This window comes from Orcinus orca, chromosome 9 (assembly GCF_937001465.1).
Source record: "Orcinus orca chromosome 9, mOrcOrc1.1, whole genome shotgun sequence".
NCBI lineage: Eukaryota > Metazoa > Chordata > Mammalia > Artiodactyla > Delphinidae > Orcinus > Orcinus orca.
This window is the reverse complement of record NC_064567.1, coordinates 3323244-3337506: the sequence shown is the minus strand read 5'-3', so window position 1 is coordinate 3337506 and position 14263 is coordinate 3323244. Positions and strand designations below refer to the sequence as shown.

The 14263-nt window shown below is 41.5% G+C and overlaps 1 protein-coding gene across 5 annotated transcripts in view; it reads left to right on the top strand.

Annotated features, from left to right (window-relative positions):
* Positions 1 to 14263, top strand: part of DPP6 (dipeptidyl peptidase like 6) — a 1028806-nt gene that overhangs the window by 706058 nt on the left and 308485 nt on the right. For all 5 annotated transcript variants that reach the window (XM_033408228.2, XM_033408227.2, XM_033408230.2 and 2 more), the window contains exon 4: positions 4011 to 4105. In XM_033408228.2, coding sequence (XP_033264119.1) covers positions 4011 to 4105 — 95 coding nt within the window. The remainder of the gene's footprint in view (positions 1 to 4010; positions 4106 to 14263) is intronic.

Here is a 14263-nt window from a genome sequence, read left to right as displayed (position 1 = left end):
AATCAAGGATTAATATGCTCCTCAAAACCAACCAGCATATACAAATTATACTTGACAATGAGAACTAAATTATCTCAGTTTTTAAGAAATCTATTGTACCATAAAATGCCATACATTTTTAAAGTTTTCACCATGGGTAAGGCTTTTGAAAGTTGCTAATAATACATTGTTGTTAAGCAAAAGTAAACAAAACATAAACATAGCTAATATATGATATTAGCTATCTTTATAGCTAATATCAGAGGAATGACTCAGAGGAAATGACTGGAATTTTATCTTATTTTTGGAAGAGTACATAAAATAATTTGTTGCATTGCTGTATATTTTTATATCACAATTTAGAGAAACAAAATAAAATGAAACTTCCACTTATCTATAATTTGGTTACCCAGTGATACGGTTTGTATAGGAAAGAAGGGAAATTTTCTTGATGCTTTACCAGTTTTTAAATAATTGTGCTAGTTACCAGTGCAACTTACTCTATTTCTTTAACTTCTTAGCTTTGAAGAATTGCTAAAGTACACAGAACAATTAAATTAATGATGTATTTTAAATGCAAAGCACTGGATAGTTGGCACACGAAGAATAACTAGCCAGTGGGTGGTCCTGTGCCAGATTTTCTTTGGGAAGTCTTTTCCTAAGGACCTCCCCGTTGAGCATGGCTTTTCAATTTTACCTTCCTATCCTCACAGCATTCAGATGCACTCCTTTTGTAACATCCTTTTGCCCTGCAGTGACAGGAGTAAAGTAGCTGTAACAGAATCTCACAAAGAGACACAAAAGGTGTAATTTGAGAAAACCACCAGGTCCATCTCTCCTTCCTTTTACTTTGGCCCAGAGCACTCCCTCTTCTACAAGGAGTTCTGCCTGTTGTTCCACAAGTAGGTTGGATATTTGGTGACTCAGACTTGTGATAGGATGCATGTGTTAAATGCTTCACATATTTTTTAGCACCAACTTTCGTATCAGTTATTATGCTAAGAGTTAGGAAACCAAACAGGTGTGGCCTCTTCCCGTGAGAATCATGACTCTAGAGGGAGAGAGCTGTAGTAGCAAATAAGCAACGTGCTGTGATGGGCATAAAACAAGGTGAATGACACGTCAGGGGTCAGCAGAGAGATGGATTCTGCCTGGCAGAGGCATGAAAAACTGCCCGGAGGAGAGACCTTCACGCCCAGCCCAGGAAGAATGTGCCTGGCGGGGGCGGGAGAAGGGCACCGCAGCCAAGGCAGCGGCACAGGCATCAGAGAGGCTTGGAAGGCAGGACTTGTTAGGATGCTTAGTTAGTGGGGGATGGTGGGAAATTAAGATGGGAAGAGAAGACAGGCCAGAAGACGAAGGGCTTCGAATGTCAGACTAAGGAGTTCGGCCAAAGTAGTCTCTGCCAAGGAGCCAGAAAAAAAGTTTTGAAAAAGAAGTGTGGCCTTGTCCCAATAGAGAAAGGGACAGAGGGTCCCACTGGGAGGCCCTGGAGTAGTCCAGGGTGAAGGTGACAGCCATCCAACCCGGGGCAGGGCCACCTGGAGAGTGGGAGAGCCTTCAAGAGGAAGGATGAGGGGCTTCCCTGGTGGCGCAGTGGTTAATAATCCGCCTGCCAATGCGGGGGACACGGGTTTGTGCCCCAGTCCGGGAAGATCCCACATGCCGCGGAGCGGCTGGGCCCGTGAGCCATGGCCGCTGGGCCTGCGCGTCTGGAGCCTGTGCTCCGCAGTGGGAGGGGCCACAGTAGTGAGAGGCCCGCGTACCGCAAAAAAAAAAAAAAAATGAAGGTTAAAGGAAAAGACTTTCAGATGAAACAAAGTTGAAAGAATTGGTTGCCAGCAGATTCATATAATCAGAAATCCTAAAGAAAGTTCTTTATGAAGTAGGAAAATGAATGATATCTGATGGAAACTCATATTTTCGATAAAGAACAAAAAGCATCAGTAATGGTAAATAGTGGGTAAATGCAAAGAACAAATTTTTCTGTTTTTACTTTTTCTTCTTAATTTCTTTATAAACCATACTATTGTTATAAACAATAATTATAACATTGTCTTGTGGAATGTATAATGTATGTCGATGTAATACACATAACAGTTATCATAGCATGGGACTGGATGTGGACCTGAAAACTGGACAGATTTCTATATTTCATGAGAAGTGATACATTATTAACTCTTTGTAGATGCTGAAAAGTTGAGTACATAGTATAATCCCTAGGACAACCACTAAAAAAAAGGCAAAGAAATTCAGCTAAAAATAGGGAAATTAAAACCATAAAAAATGTTCACAAAATAAAATGAAAGTCAGGAAACAAGAAAAAGGGAAACAAGAAGTAGAGGAGAAAAGTAGAAAACAAAGCCCCATGAAAAAAGTTATAGACCAAACTCAGCCATATCAATAATTTCATTAAATGTGAATATGGTACATTTACCAGGATAGACCATATTTTGGGCCACAAAAATGTCTTAATGAGTTTTAAAAGACTAAAATCGTACAGAATATTCTTTGATCCAGTGAATTTAAATTAAAAATCTATAAAAATAAGAGGACCAGAATAACTTTACATATTTGAAAATTAAACATGTTTCTAAATAATCATTGGACCAAGCAGACTTTTCAGGAAAAATTAGAAATAATTTGAACTGAATAATACTGAATTCAGCATATCAAAATTTGTGAGATGTAGCTAATACCATGCATAGAGGAAAATTTTTAGCTTTAATAGTCTTATTAAAAGGATGGAAAATCAAACCAAAGATCTAAACTTCCATCTTAACAGACTAGAAAAAGGAAGAGAATATTAAAGGCAAAGCAAGTAGAATAAAGGAATAAGAAAGAAAAGAATGTAATTCTGTGGAGTAGAATTTAAAAAGCATAGAAATGATAATACCATTGGAATTAATCCAGTCTGCACAGTGTTTTTCATTCATCAACTGATTATCGTGTGAAATTTCTTTACCTTCAGACTGGCTCAGTGTCATCCCCTTCACTCAGAAAGATAGTATTATTTTCTTTTTAAAAAATTTTTATTGGAGTACAGTTGCTTTACAATGTTGTATGAGTTTAAGATGTACAGCAAAGTGAATCAGTTATACATACACATATATCCACTCTTTTTTAGGTTTTTTTCCCATATAGGTCATTACAGAGTATTGAGCAGAGTTCCCTGTGCTATACAGTAGGTCCTTGTTAGTTATCTATTGTATATGTAGCCGTGTGTATTTGTTAATCCCAATCTCCCAGTTTATCATTTCTTCTTCCAATTGTGTGCCCTGTCTCTCCACTTGCAATCCTTTCAGAAAGTTTACTCTTTCATTTGTAGTATGTGTACACACCACACACACACACACACACACACACACACACACACACACACACACACACACCTACATGCCTACATATATACCCCTACATGCATACTATTCAGGGGGATTGCTCCATTAATTTTCTAAGGGGATATTTGAAATCTCGGTTGAGTTACAAAGGACAAGTGTCACTGAGGATACAATGTATAGAGCCAAAGATATTCATGACAGTGAAACTGCCAATTCCTCCAGGAATAGCAAAGGAAGCTGTGGACCAAATGAAAATAATTTTGCAGGATATGGTATGCATGTGGACGTATACAGATTTCACCCCAAAGTTTCCAATATAGGAAATCAGTCCCCTTAGTACCAACTATCTCCACCCCTTATGGTAGCGGGTTTCTTAATCTGCTCTGTTGTGTCCACTCTATGTGTCCTACCCAAGAAAAGTCTAGAATGTTCTAAAGATTTTATGTGTGTATATGCTTGTGCTTTTTATGTCAGTGTGCAGACTATGAGAAATGATTCAGAGAGAAGCTTCACATGCAATTATATGGAGAGGAGCAAATTTAAAGGACCCATTTCACCATATTTAAAGGACCCTTTGATGAAATGCAGGATATACTTTTGTTGGAACTAGTCAATTCATTTACCTGTGTCCATCAAAAGCTAGTGAGTTCCTTGATGTTTCATGTTTCTGTTTTATTTCCTCTCTTGTAGATAAAGAATTCATCTACAGAGAGCAGAAAGGAAGTGTGATACTGCAGAATGTTGAAACAAATACTTCTACGGTGTTAATAGAAGGCAAAAAAATTGTAAGTACTCTCTTTAATGACAAGGATAATTTCAGTTTTCCCGCCTTCAAGTCAGTAAAGCAGAAAATGACTTTAGGTTTCAACTTTTCATATAGCCAAGCAGAAGCAATAAACTTGTAATACTACAGGCTGAGCAGCTACAGATAATGTGAAATTGAAACCACACTAATTTAATAAGATGAAATCACCATTTCTCTGAGTATACGGGAAATTTCTCTGCAGGTGTTGGAAACAAGTGTTGCATATCATATATAATTCAAAGATAAGTCCTCAGGCTTCTGCACATTTACAGAACAATTGTAGTAATTCAGAGAATACTTCAGGACTGCTTGCACGATCTCATATTTTTTTAAAAATGCATCTTAAAGTGCGCAGAGAATATTAATTTAGGCACTGACTATACTCACTCTAATGACATTAAGTGATGTTTATGCTTTAGAACAAGTACTGAGTCGATATGAATGCCACTGCTTCATCATCTGGGAAAACCTGTTTCCCCAAAGGTAATGGCGTTAAGATTTGGAGTCCATGTAACAGTTAATGATATTTATTAAAGAATTGACTGAAGTTATGTACCAGAAATCAATTTAAAGAGAATTAACTGTTTTTTTCATATATGTTCATGCTTATTTTTAGAAGGAATAAATCTTCAGCTTTAGGGAGTTGATCATTTTCTTGTCCAGTACATGGAGGAAATCAAAGGAAGAAACTAAGGCCAAGTCTGTGTTAAAAGCAAGAATTAAAACAGGCCACGAATTCTCAATCAGAACCATCATAAGAAGCCTCTGATGAGAATCAGAAACATAGGAATCCTAGACTCCTGTGATCTGGGGATCAGAGAGGATAGAAAAAATTAGCTGCCTGGTTTTACAGATAAGGATCCCGAGCCCAGTGTAGTGAGTGAGCTTTCCGGAGTCCTTGGGTGAGGGTTCAGGCAGGTCCCCGGAGCCTTGTCCCAGGGACAACAAGGGATGAAAGGATGATTCCATCTTTGCGTTGCCCTATCCCCTGTCCCACACAAATGCTGCCCTACCTTCTCAAGAACATGACACTGCTGTTTAAATACTCTTCCTTTCTTTTTGGTGTAGCGATACCTTTTTCTTTAAGAATAAACATTTTATTGAGGTTTAGTATGGGCTGGATCCTGCCCTTTACAGAGACTGTTTGCTGGTGTAAGAGAGGGCTAGCAAGGTTGTATGATGGTGTAATTCCCAAAGCAACAGGTATTGAATTCAGTAGTAGTCTGCAAAGTAGGACCTGACCTGGAAAGAATGAATGCGCCTGCATTTTTGCATTAAAAAATCATCTTTGGTAGAACGGCTCCTGTAAGAAAAGCTGATTCAACTCAAAAATACTGAAGTTGCAGAAATGGTTTTCTCATATTAATTGCAAGGAGAAAATGATCAGACCATGGCTGAGGGTAAGTACATGTTAATGCCAGGATGTTATCGATATTTCCCATAAGGATGTCAGTTTGCTGAAAGTAGGGTACTGTTGGTACAGCTGCACTTAGTAAGGAAATACAAGACTAGGAACAGCCTTCTCTTTCTCCGATCAATAACTTGTGACAGATCGTGTATTTTAACTGAAGTTGTTTTAGCCAAGTAATAAGGTGACTTCAGAAACCTCCTTAGGTAAAGAAAAAAGGAAGAGCTCATCTTGAAAATTGGAAGGTTTATTCTGTATGATGAAATTCCTTCTTAAAATGTCATTTATTCACTCACCTCAGAAACATTTGTTGAGAACCAAATGTGTACAGCCTGATTGATACTGTTCGTGATCATGCCAGTTTATTCTTGGCTCAAAGCTACATGTAAAGGCTCCTGTAAACAGACCTCAGACGAAGGAAAGAGAGGAAAAGTCATTGAGTGTCTGCATCATCATTTAGAACACAGAAGCTCTGGATTTAAGTTCTCTTGAGCCAGTTAAACTTGTGCTTCAGTTACTCCATCTGCAAGTTAAAGCTGATGGAATGATCCAGCTCTCTGTATTTTCATGAGCAAGTATTAAGAAGGGGAAGCATGATGTTCGGAAGGGATCACAGTCGGCAGACCCTCTGCTCCCGGGAGGATGAGTGGGCTGGAGAGAGCGGGCACACAGGGCAGTGGCTCTTGCCCGGTTCTGCCCGCCTGCCTTTCCGATGCTGGTTCCCTAGGTGGTCTCTCCTTATTTGAAACCTGGAGGCTTTGAGATTGTTTAAATGATAAAAGTAAGCTGAGGAAGAGGGCTGTGCAACCTGTGAGGCCACCTGTAATCTTTAGGTTGATCTTTTTTTTTTTTTTTTTTGTGGTACACGGGCCTCTCACTGTTGTGGCCTCTCTCCCATTGTGGAGCACAGGCTCCGGACGCGCAGGCTCAGCGGCCACGGCTCACGGGCCCAGCCGCTCCGCGGCATGTGGGATCTTCCCAGGGCATGAACCCGTGTCCCCTGCATCGGCAGGCGGACTCTCAACCACTGCGCCACCAGGGAAGCCCTTTAGGTTGATCTTAAAACAACCTGAAACTAGTGGAGACGTGAACATGAAGCAGTGAATGCCCAGGTCAGCAGAAGTTTAAAATAGTAACCTACAATCTGACCTCTGACCTCGTTCTCTTTCCCCAGCCACTGAGAAGGGCCGTCACACACAAGGTCACACCAGGGTCCTCCAGCCTGCTGGCCTTGAGCATCCCCCTGGCTCCTTGGCTTCCGTGACTGGCTCTTTCCTGGGATGGATCAATGGAAGGGGAGGCAAATGAATGCAAACACTAGGCAATCCAGCACAAGGGCTTTGTACATCATTGATAGTTATGCAAATGAGAGCTTGTGCTGTGCTGGGCTCACCTGGAGGGTTCTCACCTGCCCCCCCAAACAGCTTCCTTTGACCGAAAGGAATTCAGTCGTCCCTTCTCACTCACACCTCCAAATGGTAGAAATCAGATCATGAAATATTTCAGAATACCAGAAACACTTTAAATTGTGAGTTCACATAGACATTTAACCTTCTAAGGCAATTCCATCCTGGTTCACACTGTTATTTGCATTCCTTTGTTTTTTATATTAATTTTTTGATGGTGAGATATTCTCAGATCCTTATTATTTGGTAGCATCTCATATTTGATGTGACATAATAATTGATTTTAGGAAGGATTTATCAAAATATCCTGGTCCCTTTTCCAACTTCTATGTTTTTTTGTGTTTTTTTTTTGCAGGATCCTCCCAGAGTGTTTTTGTTTTTTAGTTTTTATTTATTGGGGTATAGTTGCTTCACAGTGCTGTGCTAGTTTCTGCTGTAGAGCAAAGTGAACCAGCCATACGTATACACATAATCCCCTCCCTTCTGGATTTCCCTCACATCTAGGTCACCACAGAGCATGGAGTAGAGTTCCCTGTGCTCTACAGCAGGCTCTCACTAGTTATCTGTTTATACATAGTATCAATAGTGTGTATGTGTCAATCCTAATTTCCCAATTCATCCCCTCCCTCTCTCCCCCTTTGGTGTCCATACGTCTGTTCTCTACTTGTTTGTCTCTGTTTCTGCTTTGCAGATAGGTTCATCTGTACCATTTTTGTAGATTCCACACGTACGCGTTAGCATATGACATTTATCTCTTTGTGATGTACTTCACTCTGTATGACAGTCTCGAGGTCCATCCACGTCTCCACAGATTTTTGAGGTGCTCCGTTAGATTTCTGCAGGGAAGGAAATCACAAGCACACTGTCTCTGAATGAGCTCGGACATCTGCTGCCTGCTCAGTAGTCAGGCTCATTGGAGGCAGGTTCTAGCTGAATTAATTTTGTCTCTTCCACGGTGCTTGGCACTGTGACCGGTGCATAGTGGGTGCTCTGTAACTGTGTATTCTATGAATGGATATAAAAGACACAAAACCGAGGTGAGCGGCTTCCCTGAGCGTCAGTGTGGTGAGAGGTTTGAGGTGGTCCCTGACCCCCCTCCTCCCTGCCGGCACTGCTCTCTGCTCCACAGTGACAGGTCCTCAGGCAGCTGTGCAAGCTCCGTGTACCCCGTCCTTCCCCTCAGGAGCATTGTCTGGATGACATGAGAGGACAGACGTAGAATGTGGGTGCAAGTCAATGTGACTCAGGATGGTCAGGTGGACTGGAGGGACCCGGGCAGCTCAGGGCTCAGGCACACAGGGTGACCCGGTCAGCAGCAGGGAGGGGGAACGGGCCTCCCTTGACTTCGAGCTCCTTCCCTGCAGAAGGTGTGTCTGGGCCGCCTCCCAGGGTGAAGCAGGGGCATTCTCTCCGATTTCTAAAAGTAAAACTTAAACTAACTTTCACGTGGATTACATACAGGCAGACCTCATTTTATTGAGCTTTGCAGATGCTGCGTTGTTTTGCATATTGAAGGTTTGTGGCAACCCTACGTCAAACAAGTCTTTTGGCACCATTTTTCCAACAGCATTTGTTCAGTGTGTGTCTCTGTGTCACATTTTGGCAATTCTCACAATATTTCAAACTTTTTCATGACTATTATATTTGTTATGGGAACTGTAATCAGTGATTTTTAATGTTACTGTTGCAATTATTTGGGGGCACCATGGAGCACATCCATACAAGACAGAGAACTTAATTGAAAATGTTGTGTGTGTTCTGACTGCTCCACCAACTGGCCGCGCCCCTGTCTCTCTCCCTCTCCTCAGGCCTCTCTGTCTCCTGAGACACAACAATATTGAAATTAGGGCAAGTAATAACCCTACACGTTCCTCTAAGTGTTCAAGTGAAAGGAAGATTCGCATGTTTCTCACTTCAAATTAAAATCTGGAAATGCTGAAGCTGAGTGAGGAAGGTGTGTGGAAAGCTGACAGGCTGAAAGCTAGGCCTCTTGCTCCAATCAGTTAGCCAAGTTGTGAATGGAAAGATGTTCTTGAAGGAAATTAAAAGTGCTCCTACAGTGAACGCGCGAATGATAAGAAAGTGAAACAACCTTATTGCTGGCATGGAGAAACTTGTAGTGTTCTGGAAGAACATCAAACCAGCCACAACATGGCCTGAAGTCAAAGCCTAATCCAGAGCAAAGCCCTAACTCTCTTCAAGTCTATAAAGGCTGAGAGAGATGGTGAAGCTACAGAAAAACACCTTGAAGCTAGCAGACGATGTTTCCTGAGGTTTGAAGAAAGAAGCCATCTCCATGATATGAAAGTGCAAGACGAAGCAGCAAGTGCTGATGTAGAAGCGGTAGGTCATCCAGCAGGTCTAGCTAAGATAATGAATGAAGGTGGCTGCACTGAACAACAGATTTTCAATGCAGATGAAACAGCCTTATGTTGGAAGAAGATGCCGTCTAGGACTTTCATAGCTGGAGAGGAGAAGACAATGCCTGGCTTCAAAGCTTCAAAGGACAGGCTGACTCTCTTGTTAGGGGCTAATGCAACTGGTGACTTTAAGCTGAAGCCAATGCTCATTTACCATTCCAAAAATCCTAGGGTCCTTAAGAATTATGCTAAGTCTTCTCTGCCTGTGCTCTATAAATGGAACAACAAAGCCTGGATGACAGCACATCTGTTTACAACATGGTTTACTGAATATTTTAAATCCACTCTTGACACCTACTGCTCAGAAAAGAAGATTCCCTTTAAAATACTGCTGCTCATTGGCAGTGCACCTGGTCACCCAAGAGCTCTGATGGAGATGTACAATGAGATTAATGTTGTTTTCATGCCTGTGAACACATCTATTCTGCAGCTCATGGATCAAAGAGTAATTCTGACTTTCAAGTCTTATTATTTAAGAAAATACATTTCGTAAGGCTGTAGCTGCCAGAGATAGTGATTCCTCTGATGGATCTGGGCAAAGTCACTTGAAGACCTTCTGGAAAGGACTCACCATTCTAGATGCCATTAAGACTATTCATGGTTCGTGGGAAGAGGTCAACATCTCAACATTAACAGCAGTTTGGAAGAAGTTGATTCCAGCCCTCATGGGTGACTTTGAGGGGTTTAGGACTTCTGTGGGGGAAGTAACTGCAGATGTGGTGGAAACAGCAAGAGAACTAGAATCAGAAGTAGAACCTGAAGATGTTGACTAAAATGCTACAATCTCGTGATAAAACTTGAGCAGATAAGGAGTTGCTTCTTATTGATGAGCAAAGAAAGTGGTTTCTTGAGATAGAATCTATTCCTGGTGAAGATGCTGTGAAGATTATTGAAATGACAACAAAGGATTTAGAATATTTCATGAACTTAGTTGATAAAGCAGCTGCAGGATTTGAGAGGATTGACTCCAATTTTGAAAGAAGTTCTACTGTGGGAAAAATGCTTTCAAACAGCGTTGCACGGTTGAGAAATTGTTTGTGAAAGGAAGGGTCAATGTGGCAAACTTCACTGCTGTCTTATTTTAAGAAATTGCCGGGCTTCCCTGGTGGCGCAGTGGTTGGGAGTCTGCCTGCTGATGCAGGGGACGCGGGTTCGTGACCCGGTCCGGGAGGATCCCGCGTGCCGTGGAGCGGCTGGGCCCGTGAGCCGTGGCCGCTGGGCCTGTGCATCCGGAGCCTGTGCTCTGCGGCAGGAAAAGCCACAGCAGTGAGAGGCCCGCGTGCCAAAAAAAAAAGAAATTGCCACACCACCCCACTGATTTCTTCCTTTTTTCTCCCTCCCTCCCCCTCCCTCCCTCCCTCCTCCTCTCCCTCTTCCCTTCCTCCCCCTCTCCCTCTCCCCCCCTGCCCCCAGAAGTGCATTTACAGTGGACTTAATGACATTGATTTCTCAGGGGCTGTAATTCATACAGAAACTTACTGTTATCTCTCCAATCCGTCTAAAACATAATACACCAAAAATTCTCTGGAGGATGAAGTGTTAGCCTTTGCTTGAGATTCAAGTTTTTAAAGCTGAAATAGTCTTTGCAGATTATGTGATTCAAACCCTTCTTTTCTTTGATGAGGAAGCCAAGACGGTCCACAGACAACAGTGGCTTGACCTCCACTTCACGAGCTGTTGACCGAGCAGGCCCATTCAGTATAGCCCACTGTGTTACCTGTGATGTTCATCCTTTTTACACCCGCTTTACTGATATACCAGCGGTAGCAAGGAGTGGTACAATGGATACAGTCATTCACTGTATTATTTAAATTGTTCCAGGTGTTTGGGAAAGCAACTTGGCAATATATTCAAGATTAATAAGAATATTTATGTCTTTTGACTCATTCCAGGGAATTTTTCATAAGTAAATTATCTAGAAAGTTTTTAAAAACAGTGAAAAATACCTGAAACTAAAGAAATAAGTAAATAAAAATAAATAAAATATGATGTAGCCATTAAAATAATAGTTATGAAGGCTATAAAGTAATATGAAAAATATTTATGATGTTATACTAAATAGACACAGAAGAATACAATATTAATACATTTCAGTTAACAGCTGTAAACATCAGCTATGTCCATTGAAAAGGCTGGGAAGTGAACAATGAACTCTGACAGTAGCTTGTCATGTTAGGTGGTGACATTTTGTGTATTATTTGCCAGTGTGATGATTTCCATAATTACTGTTTCAGTGCTGTTTACTCAGTAATTTTAATCAGATTTTTAAAAATTCAGCCTTACATTTCAAAGACATTAGACTTCTTCCATTGATGAATATGTAAGAGCTGTAGATGGTTCCTGGAAACACTTGGAAGAGAAAACAAGTAAATTAAAAAAAAAGCATCCTGTCATTATGCTTATGTCAGGTTTTCTCACTTTTTATGTCTTTACTTGTTTAATTACTAATCCACTTGTTTTAATTACTTATTTAAATTACTAGATTAACATTTAGCCTTTTTGTTTCTCTAATTTCTCTGTCTGATTTTATATAATCATTAGCCTGTGGAATTTGAATTTTTATCTCACTCTCTAAAAATTAATGAATTCTGACTCCTCACAGGGAGAGACATAATTACTAGTATGATTAGAGCCATTCCAGAATCCAGGAGAGAAACAACAGAGGCCCTCTGGAAGATGTGCTTCTAATCTCAACCGTATTCTTCCCCAAACTGATGCTGCCAGACCCACAGCTAGAACAGCATCCGTGGTGGCGCCAGCCGTGCCCAGCGAGCATTTCCACCCCAGGCTGACTGCACTTGGCACCCAGGTTAGAGCGAGGAAGGAGGAGTAGCCTTGTGTGTGTCCATAATTCAGAGGGTAAACACTGGCACCAATGGTGCCCATTGAAATGTCTTATTTGGTCCACAGAGTAGTTTTTCACAAACTCAACATCCAGATTTCTGGCTTCTCTTGAAAAACTGGAAGATCTGGCAGCAGCGAGACCTAATTCTCTCACAGATCCAAATCTGGTGGGTGGGGCAGGGAGCGGCTGGCCTGTCCCCATAGTTGACCACAAGCACTGACCTCTGACCAGACTGGCCTCAGGGTTTCAAACCCCCTTAGTCCAGGAAAAAAGGGTGGCCTAAAAAGTCAACGTCTTTTGCAAGAATGTTGTAGAAAGCCTTGGTACAGACTGTCTCTCTGTATTCTGTATTCGTTTCTGTGTCTACATGGTTCTGCCCATCCTCTTTGTCCCTCTGTGTTTTTCTGTTTTCCTCTGGTGTCTCAGATGATCGCTTTCATTTTATTCCTGATTTTTTTCTTTTACTCTTTTCCCCTCTCTTTCTCCCCTTTCTTTGTCTGCTTCTCATATGACAAGATAGGACAAAAACCAAAAGTATCTTTGACCTATTTTAGTTCTCATTTTCATTTCATAGGCTATTGCTTTTAATTTTTTAAATTGTAAGTAGAACAAATCATTTTCAAATGATTATTTTCTTTTTTCTATTTAAAAAAATTTTTTATTAAAATATAGTTGATTTACAATGTTGTGTCAGTTTCTGCTGTACAGCAAAGCGATTCAGTTACACATATATATATTCTTTTTCATATTCTTTTCCATCATGGCTTATCACAGGATGTTGAATATAGTTCCCTGTGCTCCACAGTAGGACCCTGTTGTTTATCCATCCTATATATACTAGTTTGTATCTGCTAATCCCAAACTCCCAATCCTTCCCTCCCCCATGTTTTTAATTTTTAAAGTACATGAGTAGCATACCTTATACTTACGTCTTTAAAAGACCTGAAAAGAAATAGAGTAGCAGCTTGATCTTTCTGGCCCCAAACATGCTGTTCTCTTTAGGTGAGGGGTGGCCTGATGCCACTGTCCTGTCACACCTGCATCTCATCATTTGACATTAAGGGAGAGTCTTCTCTGAGCAAGGCCCTGGGCTCCACGAGATGGGTGGGTGGATACAGGATTTGTAAACCACAATGTTTACTCCTGGGAAGCTTTCAGCCCAGATCTAAAGGAAGTCAGAAGATCTAAATGAATGGAATATATTCTGAGTTGAGGTCCCATATGGGATGGGAACAAGGTGAGGAAGGAGAGAAGGGTATTGGTGTCGACAGTAGTTGAGGGTGTGAAGAGGGAGCGTTCCAGCTGCCCCTGGAAGGCGAATGCAGTCTAGAGACAAGTGGGAAATGGCACCCTGGCAGCGTGAACAGGCGGAGTAACAAAAGTTCGTGGGTAAACCATGTAGCGAGTTGTCTTGACCTGGTGTAGCCTGACTGGGAGGGGCTCGGAAGGCTGGGGCTTAAAGGCCCAGGAAAAAGAGCAAGTCATCAAGTGCTGTTCTTAGCGGGCTCGTCTTTACTCTGTGGGAAATTGGAGTGGATAGGTTTTTCGAGGACAAGTGTGTGCTTTAGGAAAGTAACTCCAGACCAGTATGAAAGGGAATTTGGAGAAGAGAATGATTCTAGGCAAGGAGTCCCCAGGGGCTGCTTCAGGTCCAGATGAAGAGGAATGCGGCCCTGAATGAAGGCAGGAAAGCGGGGAGTGGAGTGGGTGTAAGTCTGAGTGTGGAGGTAGAATTGAGAACAAATGGTGACATTTTGTGTGCAGGCGAGTGAGACTGCAGCAGTGGTCTGTGTGGGCTGGGGGTTTTGACCCTTGTTAATGGGAAGAGTGGCAATCTCAGAGACACGAAGTCAGGAGAAGTAAGGCGTGGTGGAGTGGAAAACCAGGGACACTTCGAGGAAGAGGATGCTGCAAGGTTTATGCAGGATAAATCAACTAATAATTGATATTTCAGTGCTTACAATGCAACCAGAATTATCCTAAGCACTGTACATATATCATCTTATTTAATTGAAATCCTTAGGAATCCTGTGAGCAGCAGTACTTTGTTACTCTTGCT